This window comes from Rhinatrema bivittatum, chromosome 3 (assembly GCF_901001135.1).
Source record: "Rhinatrema bivittatum chromosome 3, aRhiBiv1.1, whole genome shotgun sequence".
Taxonomy (NCBI): domain Eukaryota; kingdom Metazoa; phylum Chordata; class Amphibia; order Gymnophiona; family Rhinatrematidae; genus Rhinatrema; species Rhinatrema bivittatum.
In genome coordinates, this window is record NC_042617.1 from 225778082 (window position 1) to 225801925 (window position 23844).

Consider the following 23844-nt stretch of genomic DNA (forward strand, 5'->3'; position numbering starts at 1 on the left):
AGTTGGAAGCATTAAATCTGGCAGAACTGCAAGGCATCCTGGTGACAGAATGAGCACACCACTTGGGCACCACTTTGCCCATAAACATGTTTTGCAAATGTTTTGATAACATAAAGAATTAGAATATCAGGATTGTACTATCCACTATTGTACTATCTGCATTTTCCAAAGCTACTCCTATAAAGTATCCACAAAGCTTAAAGAATGTAACCCTCTATACGTGACTCTGGCACAGAAGCAAATAAAATTTGCTTTACATTTTCCCTTGCACCTTCAAGTCTGATATATGGGAACAGTGCAAATGTTTAATCAAGTGGAGGAAGCCAAAGACATTATCAATACTCTTCAATGAATTATTTATAATTTGATTAAATCAGGTTGGAAATAAGTTGGGACAAATGCTATATGGGCTTATTCAAATTAAAAACTCAGTGGCTGTTCAAGACTTGCAGGGCTGGAAGATTGGGCATCCAAATGGCAGATGAAATTTAATATGGAGAAGTGCATGGTGATGCATATAGGAAAAATAACCCATGCTGTAGCTACATGATATTAGATTCCATTTTAGAAGTTACCATCGAGGAAAAAGATCTAGGCATCATACTTGATATATTGAAATCAGTGGCTCAGTGTGCTGCAGCGGTCAAAAAAGCAAACAATGTTAGGAATTATTAAGAAGGGACTGGCAAATAAAAAGGAAAATTAGTTTCTTACCTGATAATTTTCGTTTCTGTAGTACCACGGATCAGTCCAGACTCCTGGGTTTTGCCCCCCTCTAGCAAATGGAGACAGAGCAGTTATCAAAACAAATTCCGCCTATAAATAGGCTGGTGCCACCTATAGTCCAGCAGTATTACTTAATGTCAAAGCAGAATGGAAATCTCAAAACCATTATAACTATATACAGTAAAAGAAACAAATTGGTCCACTGAACCCTCCCAGGGCCTGAACCTTGACAACCACTTGAGGACAAAAATTCAGAACTCTGCCAATCTGAAATAAGATAATATATAAGAACCAAGTGGACTCTCCCTTTCTCTCATGTCTGAGATGGGTGGGATTCTGAACTGATCCGTGGTACTACAGTAACGAAAATTATCAGGTAAGAAACTAATTTTCCTTTGCCTGTACGTACCTGGATCAGTCCAGACTCCTGGGGTGTACCAGAGCTTCCTTAATTGGGATAGGATCTGGAGAGGCCCACTTGAAGCACTCCCTCTCCAAATCCTCCCGCAACTGGAGCCTGAACATACAGTCTGTAATGTCTTGCAAAAGTATGCAAGGATTTCCACCTAGCCGCCCTGCATATCTCCTGTGGTGATACCATCTGACACTCTGCCCAAGATGCCACTTGCGAACAAGTAGAGTGGGCACGCAGACCCTTAGGAAGGGATCCACCCCGAAGGAGATAGGCCAAACTAATGGCCTCTTTTAGCCAACGAGCTATAGTAGTTTTGGATGCCTGCTGTCCTCGTTTAGGATCGCTCCACAGCACAGAGAGATGGTCAGACACACAAAAATAATTGGTAACCTCTAGGTAACGCAGCAAAGCTCTGCGATTGTCAAGCTTCCACAAGTCACCAGCCAAAGGATCCGAATGATCTAACTCCTTGAAGGCTGGCAGATCAACCGATTGTTGACATGAAAAGAGGAAACCACTTTTGGCAAGAAAGATGAAACCGTCCTTAAAGAAACTCCCGAATCCGAAATCCGCAAAAAGGGTTCCCTACATGGAGTTCCGACACCCTATGAGCTGATATAATGGCCACCAGAAAAATCACCTTCAAGGTAAGAACTTTTAGAGTTGATCTCTTCAAGGGCTCAAAAGGCGCCGAACAAAGAGCAGTGAGGACTAAATTCAGACTCCATGACGGATAGGGATGCTGAAGTGAAGGATGCAAGTGTTTTGCTCCCTTAAGAAAACAAACTACATCCGGATGTGCAGCTAATGCTATGTCCTGGACAGATCCACGCAAACAACCAAGTGCTGCCACTTGCACTCTGAGGGAACTACATGACAAACCGTTAGACCGGATTGTAGAAAACACAGAATATCTGATACCGAAGATATCAGGTAGGCATGACCTCTCAGTCCAGACATCAAGTCTCAAAAACTTTCCATACTCTAACATACGTGAGATTGGTAGAAGTCTTACGCGATCGGAGGAGCGTGGCTACTACAGCTGGAGAACAGCCTTTGCAACTTAACCTCTGCCTTTCAAAAGCCATGCCGCTAGACAGAAGCGATCGACTTCTTCCAAACAAACAGACCCTTGATGCAGCAGGTCCGGGAGAACTGGAAACCGCAGCGGGCCGTCCATGGCAAGATTGAGAAGGTCCGCGAACCAGGGATGTCTCGGCCATTCTGAAGCTACCAGAATGACCTCCGTTGGATGGGTCTCTATCCGCCTGAGCACTTGGCCGATCAATGGCCAAGGCGGAAAGAGGTACTGAAGAACCTTTGTGGGCCAAGGCAGCTCCCGTCTCTCTCCGCCGAGCATAGAACCATGGAGCTTTGCCATTCCGAAACGTCGCCATGAGATCCATGCTGGGCGTGCTCCATGCGTCGCAAATGAGTTGAAAAACCACGTCCATCAATTCCCATTCCCCGGGATCGAGACGGTGACGACTTATGAAGTCTGCCTGCATGTTGTCCACGCCGGCGATATGAGACGCTGCTATGCTTACCAAGTTTTGTTCTGCCCAGCTGATCAGTTGTTGAGCTTCCATCACCACCGGTTGACTTCTGGTTCCTCCTTGGCAATTGATGTACGCCACCATGGTCGCATCGTCTGAGAGAATTCTGACCGACTTGCCCTGGAGGAGAGGATGGAATGCTTGCAATGCTAACCATACCGCCCTGGTTTCCAGTCGATTGATCGACCAGAGAGATTCGACGGGAGACCAAAGTCCTTGTACCGATTTTCCTTGGCATACCACTCCCCAACCAGAGAAACTGGCATCGGTGGTGACCACTGTCCAGTCGGGCACTTCCAGGGGAACTCCTCGGACTAAATTGTCCGTCACCAACCACCAGTAGAGACTGGATTGTACTGCCTCCATAAACGGCAAAGGTAGATGAAAAAGCTCGGAGACTGGGTTTCATCGGGAAAGCAAGGCGGACTGTAAAGGCCTCATATGAGCAAAGGCCCAGGGTACAAGTTCTAATGTTGAAGTCATCGACCCGAGAACTCTGGGTGGGTGCTTGAGCATTAAACCTCTTACTTGGACTTGCAGCTTGGAGATGAGTTCCATGGTAAGAAAAACTCTGCCCTGCTGAGTGTCGAATAGAGCACCCAAATACTCCAATGACTGAGTGGGCTCCAGTCGGCTCTTGGCGAAATTGACCACCCAGCCCAGCGATTGCAGGAGCTGAAGTACTCTCTGAATCGCCTCCTGGGAAAGCGCTTTTGATTTTGCACAAATCAGCCAATCGTCCAAGTAAGGATGCACCAGCAACCTTTCCCTGCGGAGATGGGATGCCACCACCACCACCATCACCTTGGTGAATGCCCTGGGCGCTGTGGCTAGACCGAAGGGCAGAGCCTGAAACTGAACATGCTGATCCAGTACCGAAAACCGAAGAAACCTCTGGTGGTCTGACTGAATGCCTATATAAAGATTTGCTTCCGTGAGGTCTAAGGATGCTAGAAACTCTCCCTTGTGCACCAAGGCAATGACTGACCAGAGCGTCTCCATGCGAAACTGGGGGACCCGGAAACATCTATTTACTTTTTTAGATCCAGAATGAGCCGAAAGGATCCCTCTTTTTTTGGCACTATGAAGTAAATGGAGTAACAGCATCTCCTTCTTGCCTCCGGAGGCACTGAGACGATGGCCCCTAGTTGCAAAGTGTCCTGCACCGCTCTTCGCTTGGTTTCGTAACCACAGGGAGAAATTAGAAATCTTATTCTCCCCCAGAGATTGGATCATATCTTCCAGGTCTTTATCGAAAAGTAGTTTGTCTTTGAAGGGCAAGGACCCTAGCTGTGATTTGGAGGAGACATCCACCGACCAGTTTCTCAAAAGAGGAGCCTACGAGCTGAGACAGCTGAAACCATGGATCTGGCCGATGTGTGCAGTAGATCATGTAGTACATCTGCGCTGTACGCCACCAAAGCTTCCAGATGACCTGCCTGGGCTGTCTCTTCATCCGATAAGGTGGCGTTAGCTTGCAACTGCTGAATCCATTGGAGACCCGCTCGTAAGGCGAAATTGCTGCAAATAGCCGCATGCACTCCCAGTGCTGAAACCTCAAAAATCCTTTTAAGTTGCACCTCCAGATTCCTGTCTTGCAGGTCCTTGAGTGCTGTAGCTCCAGTAACCGGGATCGTGGTCTTCTTGGTAACAGCGCACACTGCTGCATCTACCTTGGGTACTCAAAGCAGCTCTAAAGCATCCTCTGGCAGAGGATATAGCTTGTCCATGGCTTTACACACTTTCAATCCCAGGTCCGGGGTATCCCATTCCCGGAAGAGCAAATCTGTAGCCGAGAAATGAAAGAGAAAGGAAGAAGCAGACCCAGCAACACCGGATCCATAGCACCCAGTTTAGTTCCTCAGGGGGACCTTCAATGCCCAGTTCAGCTAAAATAGAAGGAATAAGGGGACCCAACTCCTCCTTTCTAAAGAGGCGCACCACCTTAGGGTCATCCCCTTCAGCAGAATGTGCCCCACGCATTGTGCCTTGGTGCTGTAAATCAGGGTCTACATCCACCCCCTATGGGGGCTTGGGCAGTAAGTCTAGGTCATCTGGATCATAATCCTGACTAGAAGTATCCGTAGTAATCTGGGGAACCCCTGACCGACGGGGACGCTTAGGCTGAGCAGGCTCCGCACCTCCTTTAGAGGTAGACCTTTTCTTAGCAGAGGGCTTAGATCCTTGAGAAATGACCTTTTTTAACAGATTGCAGCTTCCCTAAATTCCTCTCCTTGTAAGCTTTATGAAGCAATAACACAAATTGTGACAAAAAAGAGGAAGAGGAGTCAGAGGCCCCCTCGATGCTGTCCTCCATTGCAGGGGAATTAGGCTGTAAAGGTTCCCTGTCCCTTGGGAAACCTTGCTGGGGAGAAAGAGGAGATAAAACCCCCTCCCCCAGCGCTGCAATAGACACAACCCTGAATGACTAGAAAATGGTCCCCCGTTCCCATGCTGAACGGGAACTGATCAGCCTCAGAGTGAATTGCAGCAGACGTCCCAATCAGGACTGGGGCAGACTTTGATTTAACTAGTTTTGCCATTTTAATTTTTTTTTTTTTGGCTCCTGACAGCCCCTTCCCCCCCCCCCCCCCCCCCCCGGGTTGCAAGCCAAGCAAAGGCCCTCTCTGGGAGAGCCAGGCGCGGACCGACCCACACACGTGGCAAACAGACGAACGCGGCATCGAGTCGTGACAGGAAAATAAAGACAATAAATTAATGAAAATTCAATGAATAAACAGCAAAATGGTAAAAGAACTTGAGCTGGTAAATGTGAAATGGTTATTTACCCTTTTGGATAACTCAAGGACTAGGGGGTACTCCATGACGTTAGCAGGTAGCACATTTAAAACAAATCAGAGAAAATTCTTTGTCACTCAACACACAATAAAGCTCTGGAATTCATTGCCAGAAAATGTGGTTAAGGCAGCTAATGTAGCTGGATTTAAAAAAGGGTTGGATAAGTTCCTGGAGGAGAAGTCCATAAACTGCTATTAATCAATATGGAATAGCCACTAATTGTTGCCAGCATTAGTAGCAAGGGATTTATTTAATTTTTGGGTACATGTCAGGTACTTTTGACTTGGATTGGCTACTGTTGGAGACAGGATACTGGGCTTGATGGACTCTTAGGCTGACATATCTTATGTTCTTAAGGTTCCCATTTTCAAGAGTGGTATGTTTATGAGAACACTCACGGAAAAAGCAGACAAGCTGCGATTCACAGTAGAGACAATGAAAACTGCAGAACTATAAAACATGTGTAAATTTATGGCTTGACCACCATACTGAGACTACTTGCTACTAAATGTTATATGTTTCAAAGCCTTGGCAGCATTTGGAGATATACCAAGGCTTTATAGATACAATATGGAAAATTAATGAGTTGCACTGTGTCTGTAGTTAAGTATTCCTAAATATTATTACTTCTAAAAGATAAATGAGTATGATAGCTTTATTGCCATGGAAATATATGTTAAGGGGGAATGGCACCCATACACATATTATTGTATCTTGATCTCTCTTAATGAAAGGAGCTTTCAATCCGCTGGAAGGGGTATAGGGAGAAGCTGAGACAGGAAGTAGGGAAGGCTAGGGCACAAATGAAAAAGAGGAAAGTAACTCTCATACGTGAAAGATATATAAGTATGATGCTATGTTTTCAAGGAAATGTATGGAAATAGGGTTGGTAGTGGAAGCTTTTGAGAGGTGAGGGGCAAGGCCCATAATCGATTGAAATTAAACAGGAAGAAAACAGAACTCCTCTACCTCAGTTTTATATCTGACTCTACAAATGCTCCCCCCACTAGTATCAAATTAGGCAATGATGAAATACCGATCACTAAATTAGCACGAAATTTAGGTGTTTGGTTGGACACCAATTTATCTTTGCTCTCAAGGGTGCTGTTCCTGCCTTGCTTCTGGCCTTTCTTAGGCATGAGGCCGTGCCTCTTCATCCCTTTTTTTTTTTTTAATTTAAATTTTATTAATTTTCATCAATGTTACACATCATGAAACAGGAAAATAAATGATAACATACAAGAAATAAAAAGGAAATGTAAACTCTACTATATCATAATAAAGAAAAAGAAAAATTTTCTACTTTATTTATTGCATGTCTATTTATACCCCATAATTGGAGGAGAAAAATGGAAATATTAAAACATAAAAATTATCCAGCTATTAACAATATACTGAATATAATATAGGAGAAGGAGTTAGCATTTTCCTTTAGGCTTCTGTCTCTGGTCTTGAAACTTGATTTTTATCTAACAATAAAGTTTCTAACTGAAGAGGATCTATAAAACCAAATTTTTTTTCCTTGGTAATTAATCAAACAAAGACAAGGGAATTTCAAGAAAAAGGTTGCCCCCATTGCTAGTACTTTACTTTTTAGGGACAAAAAGCTTCTCCTTCTTACCTGAGTGGACCTAGCCACATCAGGAAAGATTTGGACTTTGATTATTTCTTGTATCTCAGAACAGGATAAAGATAAATTGTTTAAAAAGTTCTTTGCTCTTCATCCCTTTTAAAGGGCCAGTGACAGGAAGTGGCCACAGCCCCACCGATGTCCAGTCTCCGCCTACTTCCTGGGTCAGCCCTATTTAAGGGTCCATTCCTGCAGCATCTTCACATCCGCCTGGATGTTCCTGAGGAGTTCCGTTCAGCTTAGTGTCCTTCGTTGGTTCCTGTTCCGGTATTCCTGTTGTCTCTATGTTCCAGGTTTCCTTGTCTAGATGTTCCATGTTCCGTGAGTCCAAGTCCCGAGATGCTCCATGTTCTAAGTCCCGAGATGTTCCCAGCCTTATGTATCCAGTCTTGATGCTCCAGGTCCCGAATAACCCGTGCCTCTGGAGGTTCCTTGCTTTTAATCCAAGTTCCAAGTTTTATCTTCGCCTGTTCCGACTCCGGAGGTTCCAAGGGGTTACTTCGCTCCTGTGCTGTGAGACATCCTGAGCAGGTCCCGCTCCCCTCGTGGTCCGCAACCAGCCGCCCAGCTGTGTAGGGGGCGTAGGGGACAGCGTGGTCCATGACCAGCCTCCGGGCTGTGTAGGGGCCTGAGGGTCTTGCTCGCCCCCCTCTGTGTCTACATCTACGATCCAAGCTTCCAAGTCTCCAAATCTATTTTCCAAGCTTCCAAGCCTCCACATCTATGTCCCAAGTCTCCAAGGCTCTTCATCTGTGTCCAAGGCTCCACGCCGGAGTCTCCAGAGTCCCAAGCTCCAGAGTCCCCAAGTTCCAAGCTCTTCCTTGACTCTGTGCTCCAAACTCTCTTTGGTCTTTCTCATGTTCCACGCTCCAAGTCCTCATCTGAGGCTTATGTTATTGCCCAGTGTTCCCGCTCCGTCCAGCTCTGTTCCTATTCCGCCCATTCCTGCACACACACCTCACTATGGGGTGCGGCTCGTATCCTGTCTCAAGCCTTTCCATGGCCCAAAGGCTCCTGCTCTCCTATGAGCTAGTGACGCGCACAAAGCCCGCACCATCGACTCCAGAATCCTGTGCTCGCAACAACAATCCCCTTAGAATTAAGACAGGAACCATGTCTTCCAACCTTCAGAAAGAGACTTAAGACATGGCTGTTCAAGAAAGCCTTTCTGGACTCTGACTGATGCTCTTCCACCAAATACAGAATGACGGATTATCTCCCACTAAACTGATACTGACATACCAAACACTGCACGTTCTTATTCTTATTCTTGTTAAATTTCTATCATCATCTTCTTCTTCTCCCAGTTAGAACCATCCTTGTTTTATTGTAACTGATTTTTCTGTGCACTTTTATAACTTGTTATAATTTGTAAATGTATAAAATGTATACTTATGTTATATTTAAGCATGTTTATAATGTATTGATCACCCCTGTTTTATGTAAACCGACATGATACGAATCTCCGTGAATGCCGGTATAGAAAAACTCAAATAAATAAATAAAAATAAATATCATACCAGATATCAGTGTTCAAGCTGTGTGCTATCATTTTAGAAGGGAAATTATATAAGGCACCTGAACTGTATGGTAATTTATTTATTTATTTATTTATTTATTTAAACATTTTTTATATACCGAGGTTCTGGTAACAATGTTACTAATCACTTCGGTTTACATATAACATTGAAATGACTTAACACTTGTGTCTTACAGAGAACAAGGAAAATGAGGAACTTGGAAAAAATTGAATTAAATAACACATTATAAAAACATCATTTAAATAACAGCAATCTTATAGACTAGCGATTAGAATGAATCAATCATGTAACAAGTGGTTGAAAATTGGCAGGAGGGATTTGCAGTTAATTCTAGGATTATTAAGCAATGTGGGATAAAATGAAATTGTCCAGGAAGGGAGGGTGTTTGTAAAGTCCAACTCAGGCGTAGGCTTGTGTGAAAAGCCAGGTGTTAAGTCTTTTTTTGAATGTGATGGGGCATTGTTCGAGCCTAAGATCTGAAGGGAGAGAGTTCCATTGGTTAGGACCTGCTGTGGAGAAGGCTCTTTTGTTTGAAGATATTTTGAGTGGAGGGGTTTTTAGATGATGATGATGATCATGGTAATGAGAATTACTATGGGGTTGGGTAAGAAATGGGGTAGAAAAAATGGAACAGTGGGGAGATCACTGATATTTTTTGTGCTGTTTGTGTTTTGGTTATATTTTACTGTCTATGAATGTGTTTCCATAAAAATAGTTTGAAAAAAGCAAAAGAAATCTGTGGATTCTAAAAATCTGTGGAGTCTAAGAAGCATTTGAAGCCTCCAATATGATTTTTGAATGATACTTTTAACCTGTTGCTTAAATGATAAAGTACAATGTAGTATTATTCCTAAGTGTCTTGCTTGATTGAGAGTAGGAATTTCTTGTGAATGAAAAGAAAAGATAGATGGAACTGATCTGCTTTTGCTTTAAGACCAGTTGGCTGAAACTGATCAAGCTTCTCCTTTACTATAAAATATTTTATTTTTTACATATTTTAGCCATTATATTTTTGTCCCTTTTTTTTTTTTTTTAAGTTACAGGTAGCCTGAATGATGAACAGGGGGTGGGACAGTGTAGTCACCAAAATGCAGTGTCTATGATGTGGGGAGCAGGAAGGCAAGGGACCTATCCAAGAGCTGCTCCTGCCTTTAATCCCCCACTCCGCCCAACTCAGTTTCCTCCCTAAAATTCCCAATGGGCAGTTGTATTTTATGGATGCCAGCCCCACTCTCCTTTACTTCCCCTCTCCACAATGGACCTCCTTGCTCCGAAAGGAGGGGAACCACAGCACTGGCACTGAGTGCATTTTGCCCGCAGTTGCCCCAATGACATCAACGGGCCATTTGGTTTCTCCGATGATATCATTGGACCACATGGATTGCATGCTCCACCATCCATGCCCTGCCTTGCTGCCAACTGCTTCCCCACTGTCCCTCCAGCCTGCCGGTAAGCCTTCCTGTCCTCCCTCCTCCCAGGTGTTTGGATGCCAGGTTACCTGTGGAGTCCATGAACCTGGTGCAATGCCACACTTTAATCAGGATTATAGTAATGCCCTTTATATTGGTTTACATAAAAGTAGTTAATGTGGCTGAAAAATACTATGGCCTACATTTTGATTGGCCTGGAATTCTAGGGTTGTTACCCTGATACTTGACAGCCCGCATTATCTAAAAAAAAAAAGTTGCAATGGTATGTTCCAGATAAATAAATAACTTATTGTACACTTTTAATTGTGTTTTATATTTTATTACATTGTAAACCGATGTGATGTTTCCTATGAACTTCGGTATATAAAAGCAAATAAATAGATCCTACATTCATCACAGGATGCTCTGCTTTTCACCTCTTCCATTGTAGATATTAAGTATATGGAAATGAAAAAAATAGATATTTAATACTTTGGCCCATTCTTCTGGAACTCTGCTCTGAAGTAACTGAGATTAATTTGGGATTATTTGACATTTAGAAAAATGTGCAAAGCATGGTTACTTACAACCTGTTTTAATTTTGTCTAAGACTTAACTATTTTATCACTTTGTGCATTTTATTTATTACAGTAGGTTTTTACAATGCTGTATTTATAATCTTATAGGTTGTTTATGGTATTTTGATTGTATGATTGTCTGTTGTTTATTTGTTGTACACTGCCTAAAGCTTCTTTCAAATCAGGTGACTACTAAATTAAAAGTAAATAAAAATAAATATCTAGTTGACATAATATCGCCTCAGTTGAATATAACTTTTCATTACAATCTGATATCTAAATAGTCTGTTATGTCATTTCAGGATAGCTCAAGGATTTGAAAACATGGCAGTTCAGATACTACAAAGGCAGTTTTATGGTCATCCGTAATTTCTTTGTGGGTTTTATTTCTTGTTTTTTTCAGGTTGTGCTATGTTCAAAGTCTTAATGGACACAAGAGTCCTGTGACAGCTGTATCTGCTAGTGAAACAACAGGTGATATTGCTACTGTTTGTGATTCAGGTAAGTATACAAAGTAAAGATCTATTAAGATTCATAGTCCTCATTTTAGCTAACTTTTATCATAAAACACAAATCTTCTAAACAGCTGAAGAATTTATTTTATGATACTTAAAACTGGGAAGGACAATTTTCAAAAGTTTATACACAGGAAGAAATGTACTTACCTGTGTAAAAATGAGTTTTGAAAAAGTTCTTCTTCCCCCAACCCAGTGTGTGTAAAATTATATGTGTTTCACAACATGCATAGATTTACCCGTGGGGAAGAGGACGTAGAGCTTAGTTGGGGCTATATACATGGTGATTTCATTTTGAAATTACTGTTATTTTCCATCACAAACTTTGCACCTCCTAAGCAGGTACAAAGTCTGCTGGTACTTTTGTACCTGCAGTGTGCATGCCCATAGATTTTCAAAGGGAACTGCAGATTTGCCCTTTGAAAATGAGCTTGCAAAGACCTGCAAACAGCCCTGAAAGCCTAAAAATTCCCACCTAGATTGCACAACATATTGAGTTTCTTGAATTGTATTATATCGTATCAGGAAATTTTATTATTTAGATTTACAGTATTGTAATACAGATGAATTTTCAAAAGAATTATTTGTGTAAATGTAACATACTATCTTAGCAATTTTCAATAGCCATTTATGTGCTTAAAGTGCACTTACATGCGTAAATCCTGTGGCCAATTCAATGGCATTTATTGTAGCAGTTTTCAAAAGCTCACTTACATGGGTAAATGCTTTTGAAGATGGAGCTCATACAGTTCAGTAGGGAGTACAAACTAAATAACTTTTATTGTTTGTTTTTTTGGGTGTTTTTTTTTTATTAAAACAGCTTTCATACTGCTGGGATTATGTAGTCACTTCAATTACCGTATTTTTCGCTCCATAAAACTCACCTGACCATAAGATGCACCAAGGATTCAGAGGGGGCAAATAAAAAAAAAAATGGTGTGCTAAACCAGCTCTGTTCCCAGGCATCTGTGCATCTTATGGAGCAAATTAGGGGAGTGCATAAAATATTTTTTTGTCCCCATTTCATTTTCGGGTCTAGGGAGGGCCATTTCAGGCCACTCCCCAGATCAGAAAACATTTATCGTTCTCTTTCTGTGGGGAGGAAAAAACAAAAAACAAACCCCATCCCAACCCTTTAAATTTAATTAACTACAACCCCCCACCCTCCTGACCCCCCCAAGACCTGCCAAAAGTCCCTGGTGGTCCAGCGGGGGTCCGGGGCTACCATAGTAAGGGCAAAGGGCCGTCGGTGCCATTTTGATTACTGGCAGCCGACGGCCCAAGTGCAGGAGATCGCTCCCAGACCCCCGCTGGACCACCAGGGACTTTTGGCAGGTCTTGGGGGAGGGGGGTCAGGAGGATGGGGGGTTGTAGTTAGTTTTATGGGTGTTTTTTTTTATATTCGCTCCATAAGACACACAGACATTCCCCCCCCCCACTTTGGGGGGGGAAAAAGTGTGTCTTATGGAGCGAAAAATACTATTATTTGCCCATCTAATCTTCTTGTAAATTATCCAGATCTTAAACATGATGTAGGAATACCATATTCTAACTTCAGCTGGTGTCTGCTTTTCAAAGGTTCACCAGATGCCTTGCAGTTGTTGTGGCATATTTGCATTTGCTCATGTGTTTCCCTCCCTGGATCATTCACTAAATGAGGACACAGTTAACATTATCACTAGGGTTCAAGGAGTGGAAAACTAACTTAGTAGGTAGAGCAATAGGCTGAGAACTGGCAAAGCCAGCGTTCACATCCCACTAACACTTTTTACAATCTTGGCCAAGTCACTTCACCTTCCATTGCCTCAGGTACAAATATAAGGGCTCATTCGCTAAACTACAATAGGGCTTTTTCATATGAGTACAGCCTTATTGCACATTAAGGGGCAGATTTTAAGAGCCCTGCTCGCCGGTGCGCCTATGTTCAATAGGCCTACCGGCGCGCGCAGAGCCCCGGGACTCGCGTAAGTCCCAGGGTTTTCCGAGGGGGGCGTGTTGGGGGTGGGGCCGAGCGGCGCGCAGTTTTCGGGGCGGGACGCGGCGTTTCAGGGGTGGGCCCGGGGGCGTGGTTTCGGCCCGGGGCGGTCCGGGGGCGTGGCCACGCCCTCCGGAACCGCCCCCGGGTCGCGTCTAGGCGCGCGGGGATTTACTTCTCCCTCTGGGAGGCATAAATCCCCCAACAAAGGTAGGGGGGGGTTTAGACAGGGCCGGGGGGGTGGGTTAGGTAGAGGAAGGGAGGGGAGGGCGTTAGCGAATTCCCTCCGAGGCCACTCCGATTTCGGAGCGGCCTTGGAGGGAATGGAGGTAGGCTGCGCGGTTCGGCGCGCGCCGGCTACACGAAATCGGTAGCCTTGCGTGCGCCGATCCAGGATTTTAGCGGATACGCGCGACTACGCGCGTATCTACTAAAATCCCGCGTACTTTTGTTTGCGCCTGATGCGCCTACAAAAGTACGCGAGGGCGCCCTTTTTGTAAATCTACCCCTTAATGCCTGATTTAGTGCAAAAATGTTTCACATCGCATGAAAAAATATCACATTGCGAGATTTTTATGCAAATTTTTATGCAAATATACAAAACAGATGCAAAATATGCGGATGAGGAGGGTTTTCTGCTCACGGTATATCATGTGTTAAAACAGGAAATATTGAAGATTTTGGGGAAAAAATACGAAATCAGGAGTTGTTGTTATTTGAGTCAAGACATAAAATATATCACAAAAATCACTTTTTTTCTCACATTATTATTTGGTCCACACCTTTCTGACCCACCCTCCAAGCTTAAGACTAATTTCCTGGCGTGTAGCCAGATGGACTCAGAACGAATGGGATAGTATCCGCGTGCTAGCAGTTGGAGACGGATCTGACGTCAGCACGGGGGTATATATATCCCCACAGGAAGCGTAGCAACTCAGTAATTTCCATCTCCAAAGCAGTTTGGAGTGCCTGCACGCTAGTCGAGCGTGCTTTCCAAGACTACTTTAATCTTTTTCTCTTTTCTTATAATTCTAGATTCTACTTTCTACTTTCTGTGCAAATCTCGAGCCCCGCGCTCCTGCGGTGATACCCGAAGGTCACTCCCCCAGTTGAGCTGCCCGGGGTGATTCCCGTGATCACCCCGGAGGTGAAGTCCTCGGTCCGGCCGAAGTGCGGCAGGGACACAGCCCCCGGGCGAGGTTCGGGTGAGGCTCACGAGGCGCCTCGGTCTCGGCGTGGACGAGGCAGCGGTTGCAGATCCTTAAACGCGGTGGTGAAGGTAGTTGCCCGCTCTCCCCACAACCGGAGACCGCCTGGGTTCCAGCCGAGAAGCGCCGAGATTCAGGTGAGGCGTACATCTCTTGTTTCGGGTCTCCGAAGGAACAGAGGATCGGCGGCGTGGCAAGCCAAGGAGGGCGCCATTTTGTGGGCCTCGTTCAGGTAGGGCGCCGGTAATCGGCGCACGTTTATTCCTCCTTGTGCGTATATGGCCTTATTGTTGTGAGCATTTCCACTGAGTGTGTATTGCTAACCGCCAGTTCCTGAAAGGTATTGCTGAACACCTATTGAATACTATTGAGCGTATATTGCTGACCGCATATTGCTGAATGCCTATTGAATGCTATTGTGCGTATATTGCTGACCACATAGTGCTGAAGGCCTATTGAAAGCTATTGAGCGTGTATGGCTACCGCATATTGCTGAAAGCCTATTGAATGCTATTGTGCGTATATTGCTGGCCGCATATTGCTGAATGCCTATTGAACGCTATTGAGCGTGTATTGCTACCGCATATTGCTGAACGCCTATTGAATGCTATTGAGCGTATATTGCTAACTGCATATTGCTGAACGCCTATTGAATGCTATTGTGCGTATATTGCTGACCGCATATTGCTTTATGCCTATTGAAAGCCATTGAGCATATATTGCTAACTGCATATTGCTGAGCGCCTATTGAATGCTATTGAGCGTATATTGCTAACTGCATATTGCTGAACGCCTATTGAATGCTATTGAGCATTTATTGCTAACTGCATATTGCTGACCGCCTATTGAATGCTATTGGGCGTATATTGCTAACTGCATACTGCTGATTGCACGTTGCATGCATTTGGGCTGTGTTCTTGCCCGCCTATTGCTGACGACATTATTCTTATTATTATTGTACCTATTGCTGCCGCATATTTCTATTATTGTGCGCCTGTTGTATTAAGCGCCCATTGCTGCCGCATATTCTTATTATTGTGCGCCTGTTGTATTAAGCGCCCATTGCTGCCGCATATTCTTATTATTGTGCGCCTGTTGTATTAAGCGCATATTGCTGCCGCATATTATTATTATTGTGCGCCTCTTGTATTAAGCGCCCATTGCTGCCGCATATTGTTATTATTGCGCGCCTGTTGTATTAAGCATTCGGCGTATATTTCTCAATGGATCAGAACGCAGCAGCGTCTTCATCGACGGCGCCACCTGCTTCAGGCATTAAAGCCCTTGGCCTCTGCTCTGCATGCCAGCTTAGGGCCACGCTCAGTGAAGAACCAGACTCCCTATGTGCCCAATGTGAGGAGGCCGTGGGACCCTTAGGCCAGGACCGGTCTCAGCCACGATTTGTGGACAGTTCCCCAGGGGCTACCCCGGATTTAGGGGGCAGTCTCGACCAATCTGGAATCCCGGGGGATCTTGTACCCCGGCGATTAGAGGCTGCTTCAATTTCCTGGGTGGATCTATTTAAGGGGATTAATGCCTTTGTACAGATGCAAACGGCTTCCCGTCCAGGCCCTGTGGCTCCTGCTGTTCCTGTGGTTCCTGTGGTGGCTGCGACTGCGGCAGCTGCTGCGGCGGCTGCTGCGGTGGCGGCTCCTGCGGATCCCATTCCTGGACCCTCACGCCCTTATCGCGAGCGGGACCTCCCGCCACTGGACAGTCCAGATCAGTCAGACCAGGAGGTCTCACCGGACGAGTCCGAACTCCCGGACGAGGGGGACCTTCCCCCAGGGATTGAGCCATATAGAACCATGAGGCGGTTCTTCCCTAAAGAGGATCTCTCCGACCTGGTGTCTCAGTGTCTGGCAGAATTGGATATTACAGGTCCCAGCGCTTCGGTGCCCTCCGTGCAGAACCCCCTCTTGGAAGGTCTTCGTCCTACAGCCCGCCATTTTCCATTCTTACAAGCGGCCCAACAACTGATAGATTTAGAATGGGTGGCACCAGCGGCTTCTTTCAAAGGGGGCCGGGCTCTGACGAGCATGTACCCATTGGCGCCGGCTATTCAGGACCTGCTGGCGTTCCCTCAGGTGGACGCCTTGATTAGCGCTGTGATCAAGCGCACTACCATTCTAATTGAAGGGGGGATGGCCCTCAGGGAGCCTCATGACAGACGACTGGACGCCATTCTGAAACAGACCTTTGAGGTGGCAGCTCTATCTTTGCGGATCGCAACTTGTTGCACAGTGGTGACGCGTGCCTGTTTGTCACAGGTTAGAAATAACGCTCCGGCGGCAGACATGGAGTCAGCTCTTTCGTTCCTCACGGATGCTGCATCTGACCTAGTCCGGACAACAGCTAAGGGGATTTCATCCTCCGTAGCTGCCAGGAGGCAGCTCTGGATCCGGAAATGGTCAGCTGATGCGCCTTCCAAGACACGCCTCACCAGATTGCCCTTTAAGGGCTCTTTCCTATTTGGCAGCGACCTTGATAAACTGGCCAGTACATGGGGTGCCTCTCCGGTGCCCAGACTACCGGAAGATCGGTTCAGAAGGGGCCAACGCGCCTTTCCAAGGCCCTCCAGGGGCAGGAATTCCCAGCGCTTTGTTCCTTACAGGGGTCGCTACCAGGCACCGCGTCCTCAGGCCAGGAGTCAGTCCTTTCGGACCAAGCAGCGCAAGCGGGGAGCGGGCCCGGGCTCGGGTCCCGGCCGCTCCTCCCAATGAGAATCCGCCGATTCATCTGGGGGACGGAGCCATAGGGGGCAGGTTAACCCTCTTCTACCCCAGATGGGTCGAGATTACGTCGGACCAGTGGGTCATCGCCGTTATCCGGGAGGGATATTATCTGGACTTCAATCATCTCCCTCCGGACAAGTTTGTGGAATCGTCCTGTCCCATACACAAGAAGGCAGCATTGGAAGCTACCCTGGCGAGGCTCCTGTCCTTGAAAGCCATCATCCCAGTACCTGCCTGGGAAGTGAATTCTGGACACTATTCCATTTATTTCATGGTACCCAAGAAAGGGGGCACCTTTCGGCCTGTGCTGGACCTCAAGTCAGTCAATCGATACTTGCGGGTACCGAGATTTCGCATGGAGACTTTGCGCTCCGTCAAGGCTGCAGTACAGCCAGGAGAATTCCTCACGGCATTAGACCTATCAGAGGCATACCTGCATATCCCGATCCATCCGGATCATCAGCGCTACCTACGCTTCAAGGTTCTAGGTCGCCACTTCCAGTTTCGGGCTCTGCCCTTCGGGTTGGCCACGTCACCACGGACGTTCACCAAGGTGGTCGTAGTGGTAGCGGCAGCACTCAGGCGGGAAGGAATTCTGGTCCATCCCTACCTAGACGACTGGCTGATCAGGGCGAAATCTCGAGAGGAGAGCCTTTGGACAACCGACAGAGTAATCGCCCTTCTGGAAAGCTTGGGCTGGGTAATCAACCTCAGCAAGAGCTGCCTACAGCCTTCCCAGTCACTGGAATACCTGGGAGTACAGTTTGACACCCGGGCAGACACAGTCAGTCTCACTACCAAGAGAAAGTTGAAACTTCAGCAGCGTATCCAGTATTTGATGGGAGCCAGTCGGCCCATATCCTGGGATTATCTGCAGGTTCTTGGTCTCATGGCATCCACCCTGGAAGTGGTACCTTGGGCGAGGGCCCATATGAGACCTCTACAATGCTCCCTGCTCTCTCGCTGGAGTCCCCGTCTACGGAACTATTCCACGCACCTTCATCTGCCAGCCAGAGTGCGGACCCAGTTGCGGTGGTGGTTGCAGTCCAACCACATGACCAGGGGGTCAAGGATGTCTTCACCCACATGGACTTTGCTCACCACAGATGAGCGGCTGGGGAGCACACTGCGAAGAACTCACCGCACAAGGGCGGTGGAACAGAGAAGAGTCAGCGTGGAACATCAACCGTCTAGAGGCCCGGGCAGTCCGATTGGCATGCCTTCAATTTGCTCACAGACTGAAGGACGGAGCAGTCAGAGTGATGTCCGACAACGCCACCACGGTGGCATACATCAACTGTCAGGGCGGAACCAGAAGCCGACAAGTATCTCTGGAGATCGCCCCACTGATGGCTTGGGCAGAGGCGAATCTTCGGGACATCTCCGCCGTCCACATTGCCGGGAAGGACAATACCACAGCAGACTTCCTCAGCAGAGAAAGCCTAAATCCGGGAGAATGGCAGCTGTCACCCACAGTCTTCCAGATGATTGTGGATCACTGGGGGATTCCGGTCATGGATTTACTGGCAGACAAGTCCAATGCTCAAGTACCCAGATACTTCAGCCGCAAGCGCGACCCGTTCTCACACGGAATTGATGCCCTGCTCCAGCCGTGGCCTCCAAGGACTCTGCTATACGCCTTTCCTCCGTGGCCTCTGCTGGGCGCCATCATCCACAAGATTCAGAAACACCGGGGCCTAGTTCTTCTAGTGGCACCAGACTGGCCAAGAAGACCCTGGTACGCGGACATGAGAAGACTACTAGCAGGGGAGCCCCTTCCCCTGCCTCCTCTCTGGGACCTTCTACGTCAAGGTCCCATCCTCCACGAGGATCCAGCTCAATTCTCTCTTACGGTCTGGCCATTGAGAGGGCTAGACTGAAGAAAAGAGGTTACTCGGAGCCCGTGATAGATACACTCCTCCGAGCTCGTACGTTTTCCACGTCCCTCACCTACGTGAGGATCTGGAGGGTATTTGAAGCATGGTGCGACACTCACGGCACCAATCCACATGCGACCACAATCCCTATTGTGTTGGATTTCCTGCAGGATGGTCTTCAGAAGGGTCTCTCCCTCAGCTCCATCAAGGTTCAGGTGGCTGCGCTGTCTTGCTATGGTCCCAGGAGGGATGGCAAGACCATCGCCAAGCACCCAGATGTTTCTCGTTTCCTGCAAGGAGTAAAGCATATTCGTCCGCCACTGAAGTGGCCTGTGCCTTTGTGGAACCTCAACCTTGTTTTGGATTTCCTCGCGGGATCCACCTTCCGACCCCTTCGGGGCCTGTCTCTCCGTTCTCTGACCTTGAAGATGGTGTTCTTGTTGGCTGTATGTTCAGCCCGCCGCATTTCAGAGCTACAAGCACTTTCCTGCCGTGATCCATTTCTCAGAATCACTCCGGAGGCTATCCATCTCCGGACGGTCCCCTCCTTTCTACCGAAAGTGGTTTCACAGTTTCATCTTAACCAAACCATATCCTTGCCTACCACGGCGGGTTTGAAGAAATCTGAAGAAGGGCGTTTATTACGCCATCTCGACATTGGCAGAATGCTGCCCAGATATTTGGAAGTGACACAACAACTACGAAAGACGGACCATCTGTTCGTCCTGCACAGCGGGAAGAAGCAAGGTGAAGCGGCCTCGCGGCCACCATCGCCCGCTGGATTAAAGAAGTTATCAGAGCAGCTTACGTAGAAGCCAGGAAGTCTCCGCCTCTACAAGTCAAGGCTCATTCTACCAGAGCACAAGCGACATCCTGGGCTGAATCCCGGATGCTGTCGCCTGCAGAAATCTGTAAAGCGGCGACGTGGTCCTCCCTCCATACCTTCTCCAGGTTCTACCGTCTGGATGTCCAGGCTAGGGAGGACTCAGCATTTGCGAGGGCGGTACTACATGGGCCTCAGGCAGCCTCCCGCCCAGGCTGGGAGTAAAGCTTTTGTACATCCCATTCGTTCTGAGTCCATCTGGCTACACGCCAGGAAATGTTGAGATTACTACCTGATAATCTCCTTTTCCTTAGTGTAGACAGATGGACTCAGCATCCCGCCCAGCTGCCTGTGTACATGGGTTTCACCGATGCAAGGTAAGCCATGTCTTCTGTTCCATAAGAGCGTACACTCGACCAGGGGTTAACGCCTTCCGGTTGTGAATGCTGGCGGTCTCCAGCTACTATCAGTCGGTCAGGGGAATCCTGTTTTCACTTTTCACTGAGCGTCAGTACACATATCCATAACAGCTTTTGCAAGGAAGATTACTGAGTTGCTACGCTTCCTGTGGGGATATATATACCCCCGTGCTGACGTCAGATCCGTCTCCAACTGCTAGCACGCGGATACTATCCCATTCGTTCTGAGTCCATCTGTCTACACTAAGGAAAAGGAGATTATCAGGTAGTAATCTCAACATTAGGGCAGCTAGGAAGTCTTTTTAAAGCTGACCTAATTACATCCTGGTAAAATGTTTGGCTACTATAGTCTGCTTTTGGCTATACTGCAGCTGATGGAAGCAAACCAGCACCAGCAAGAGACCAGAGAGGCCGAAATGCCACACATGCCAGAGCCATGGCAGGAGGCGGATGGGCAAATAGGGCAGTTGGGCCACAGGTTGCTGGTTGTCTCTCACCATGTAGGAGGTGATGCCTAGCGGGTGTGAATATTTAGAAACATAGAAATGACGGCAGAAGAAGACCAAACGGCCCATCCAGTCTGCCCAGCAAGCTTTCACATTTATTTTTCTCATGCTTATCTGTTATTCTGATTGCTGAGTTCAGGGCCCGTATTGGTAACTTTTTGGTTCTAATTTCCTTCCACCCCCGCCATTGATGTAGAGAGCAGTGCTGGAGCTGCATCAAAGTGAAGTATCAAGCCTAATTGGTTAGGGGTTAGTAACCGCCACAATAAGCAAGCTACTCCCACGCTTATTTGTTTACCCAGCCTGTGCAATTTAGTCCTTGTTGATTGTTGTCTGAATATAAATCCTCTTTTCTTCATTCCCCCTGCCGTTGAAGTAGTGAGCTGCGCTGTATATGTATTCAAAGGGAAGTATCAGGCTTAATTTGTTCGGGGTAGTAACCACCGCAACAAGCAAGCTACTCCCATGCTTATTCGTGAATACAAATCCTTTTTCCCATATTTCCTCTAGCCATTGAAGCATAGAGCAGTGTTGGAATCGCATTAACCGTGTGTATGTTTATTGAATATTTGCCAGATTTTTTAACTTGTGCGCGGGCGTAGATTTGTTTGCGCAACCCGGCGCAACCTTCATTGGTGCCTTCGATAATTCCTCCGATTCCTTCAGAGCCTAGACCAGGACCTTCAGGTATCCCACCACCCCATCCCCCTCTAGTTCCTAGAGGGACAGGTGCTGATCCTTATGATACCTGGACTGATGATTCCTTGCCAGTCACCGATGATTTATCTTCACCACCTTCACCCACTGAAAGTAGGGAGCGTTCTCCTCCAGAGGACCTCTCCTTTATAAATTTTGTGAAGGAAATGTCTGAATTGGTTCACTTCCAATTACAGACTGAACAGGATGACAGACATCAGATAATGGAGTTGCTCCAATTCCTGGATGCTCCCAAGGAAATAACCTCCATCCCTATCCACCAGGTTCTTCTGGACCTCCTCAAGAGGAACTGGGAACATCCTGGCTCCATTGCTCCAGTGCACAGAAAGGCTGACACTACCTATTTGGTGCAGTCAGCTCCAGGCTTTCAGAAAACTCAATTGCATCACCAATCTGTAGTTGTTGAATCTGCACAAAAAAGAGCAAAGAGATCAAAGCCTCATACCTCTTTTCACCCGGGCAAGGATCAGAAGTTTTTAGATGCCATTGGCCGCTGGGTATTCCAAGGCTCAGTGCTCATCTCCCGGATTGCCGCCTGTCAGCTCTATATGACTCAATATAATAGGGTCATTTTTAAGCAGATACAAGATTTGACAGGTACCTTGCCTCAACAATTCCAAGATCAGCTTCAAACCCTAGTAAACAAGGGTTTTGAGGCAGGCAAGCATGAGATCAGATTATCTTATGATATCTTTGACACTGCCACTAGGGTATCTGCAGCCACTATTTCGGCAAGAAGATGGGCCTGGCTCAAGTCTTTCGACCTTCGCCCTGAAGTACAAGACAGGCCATCCAACCTGCTCTGTGTGGGGGACAATCTGTTTGACGAACAGATTCAGCGAACGGTGGTGGAAATTAAGGACCATCATGAGACCCTAAGACAGCTCTCTCTGATGCCTTCTGAATATTCTTCTAAACAGCCCTTCAAAAAGGACTCTAAAAAGTCATTCTTCCGCCCGAAGAAGTCCTACCCGCCACCAACCAGATCCCGTGCCACGAGACCTTTTCAAAAAGCACAGTCTCGTCAAACACGTAAACAAAAGCCTCAAGCAGCTCCTCAACCAAGGCCTGCTTCAGGTTTTTGACTTCCACCTAGAGAGCAGCAGCCAGATTCCACTGCCTCACATGCAAGTGGGAGGTCAATTGTGCCACTTCCACAACATATGGCACTCAATCACCTCAGACCAATGGGTACTGGCAATAATTGCTCAGGGTTACCATCTGAACTTTCTCTCCGTGCCACCAGACTCCCCACCTCTACCGATGTGGAGAACATCAGATCACTCCATCCTTCTGGATCAAGAGGTCTCCCTCCTTCTCCAGTCCAAGGCAATAGAACCTGTACCCTACTCTCAGCACGGCCTAGGGTTCTATTCCCGGTACTTTCTAATCCCCAAAAAATCGGGAGGCGTTTGTCCTATCCTGGGCCTACAGGCCATCAACAAGTACCTCCGGTGAGAGAAGTTCAAGATTGTAACCTTAGGGACTTCCTGGATGACGTCACTGGGGTCGACGGCACTGTGAGCTGGCTCCGGGCCCTCCCCCCCCCCCCCCGAATCGGCAACAATTCCTCCCTTAAAATTATAAAAAACATTTTTTTCTCGGCTGGATGTAGTGCAGGACGTCAAGGGCTACTATTTCGCCGCAGTTTGACGAAAAAACGAGCATCCAGAGACCCGCAGTAAGCCCGAGATTGGTGCGGCCTACCTGGTTCCCCTGGTGAGTTTGCTCCGGAGCACCTCTGTTCAAATCGGCCACCATCCTCCCTCAGTCTGTTTTCTTTTGCCTGTCTAACGCTTAGTAGTGATAAAGGACGTGTGGGGCTGTCGTTTCGCCGTGGCTGGGGACCAAAACGAGCGCTCTGCGACCTGATATGCGCCAAAGATCGGCATGGACTCCCCAGAAGCAAAGGCATAGTGTGGCCAAGATGGCTGCCGCCATCGCAGGAGATAGCACAGCTCCAGTGGTAGAGGTCTCTGAAACGGCCCTCCTAAAAATACCTGCTAGGGTTGCTGAAGTGCTGGATGCCAGGCTGTTAAAAATTCAATCCTCCATGGAGAAAATAAAGAATGCAGTAGAGGGGCAGGCTAAAAGGCTGGACGAGGCGGAGCATAGAGTATCTGATCAGGAAGACCGGCTGCATATTGTGGAAAGGCAAGTACAAGACCTAACCACGCAAAATTCCTTGCTGCTGGACCGTTTAGAGCAGGGGTGGCCAGTTCCGGTCCTCGAGGGCCACAAACCAGTCTGGTTTTAAGGTTAGCCCTAATGAATATGCATGAGAGAGATTTACATGCACTCTGCCTCAGTTGTATGCAAATCTATGTCTTGCATATTCATTATGATATCCTAAAACCTCGACAGGTTTGTGGCCCTCGAGGACTGGAATTGCCCACCCCTGGCTTAGAGGATCAA

General features: G+C 47.0%; 1 protein-coding gene across 1 annotated transcript in view; it reads left to right on the forward strand.

Moving 5' to 3' along the window:
- The window catches only part of LOC115087279 (lysosomal-trafficking regulator-like), a 1534685-nt gene that overhangs the window by 1444687 nt on the left and 66154 nt on the right, over nucleotides 1-23844 (forward strand). Inside the window, 1 exon segment of the mRNA XM_029594260.1 lies at nucleotides 11058-11155. Within this exon segment, the coding sequence (XP_029450120.1) occupies nucleotides 11058-11155 (98 nt within the window).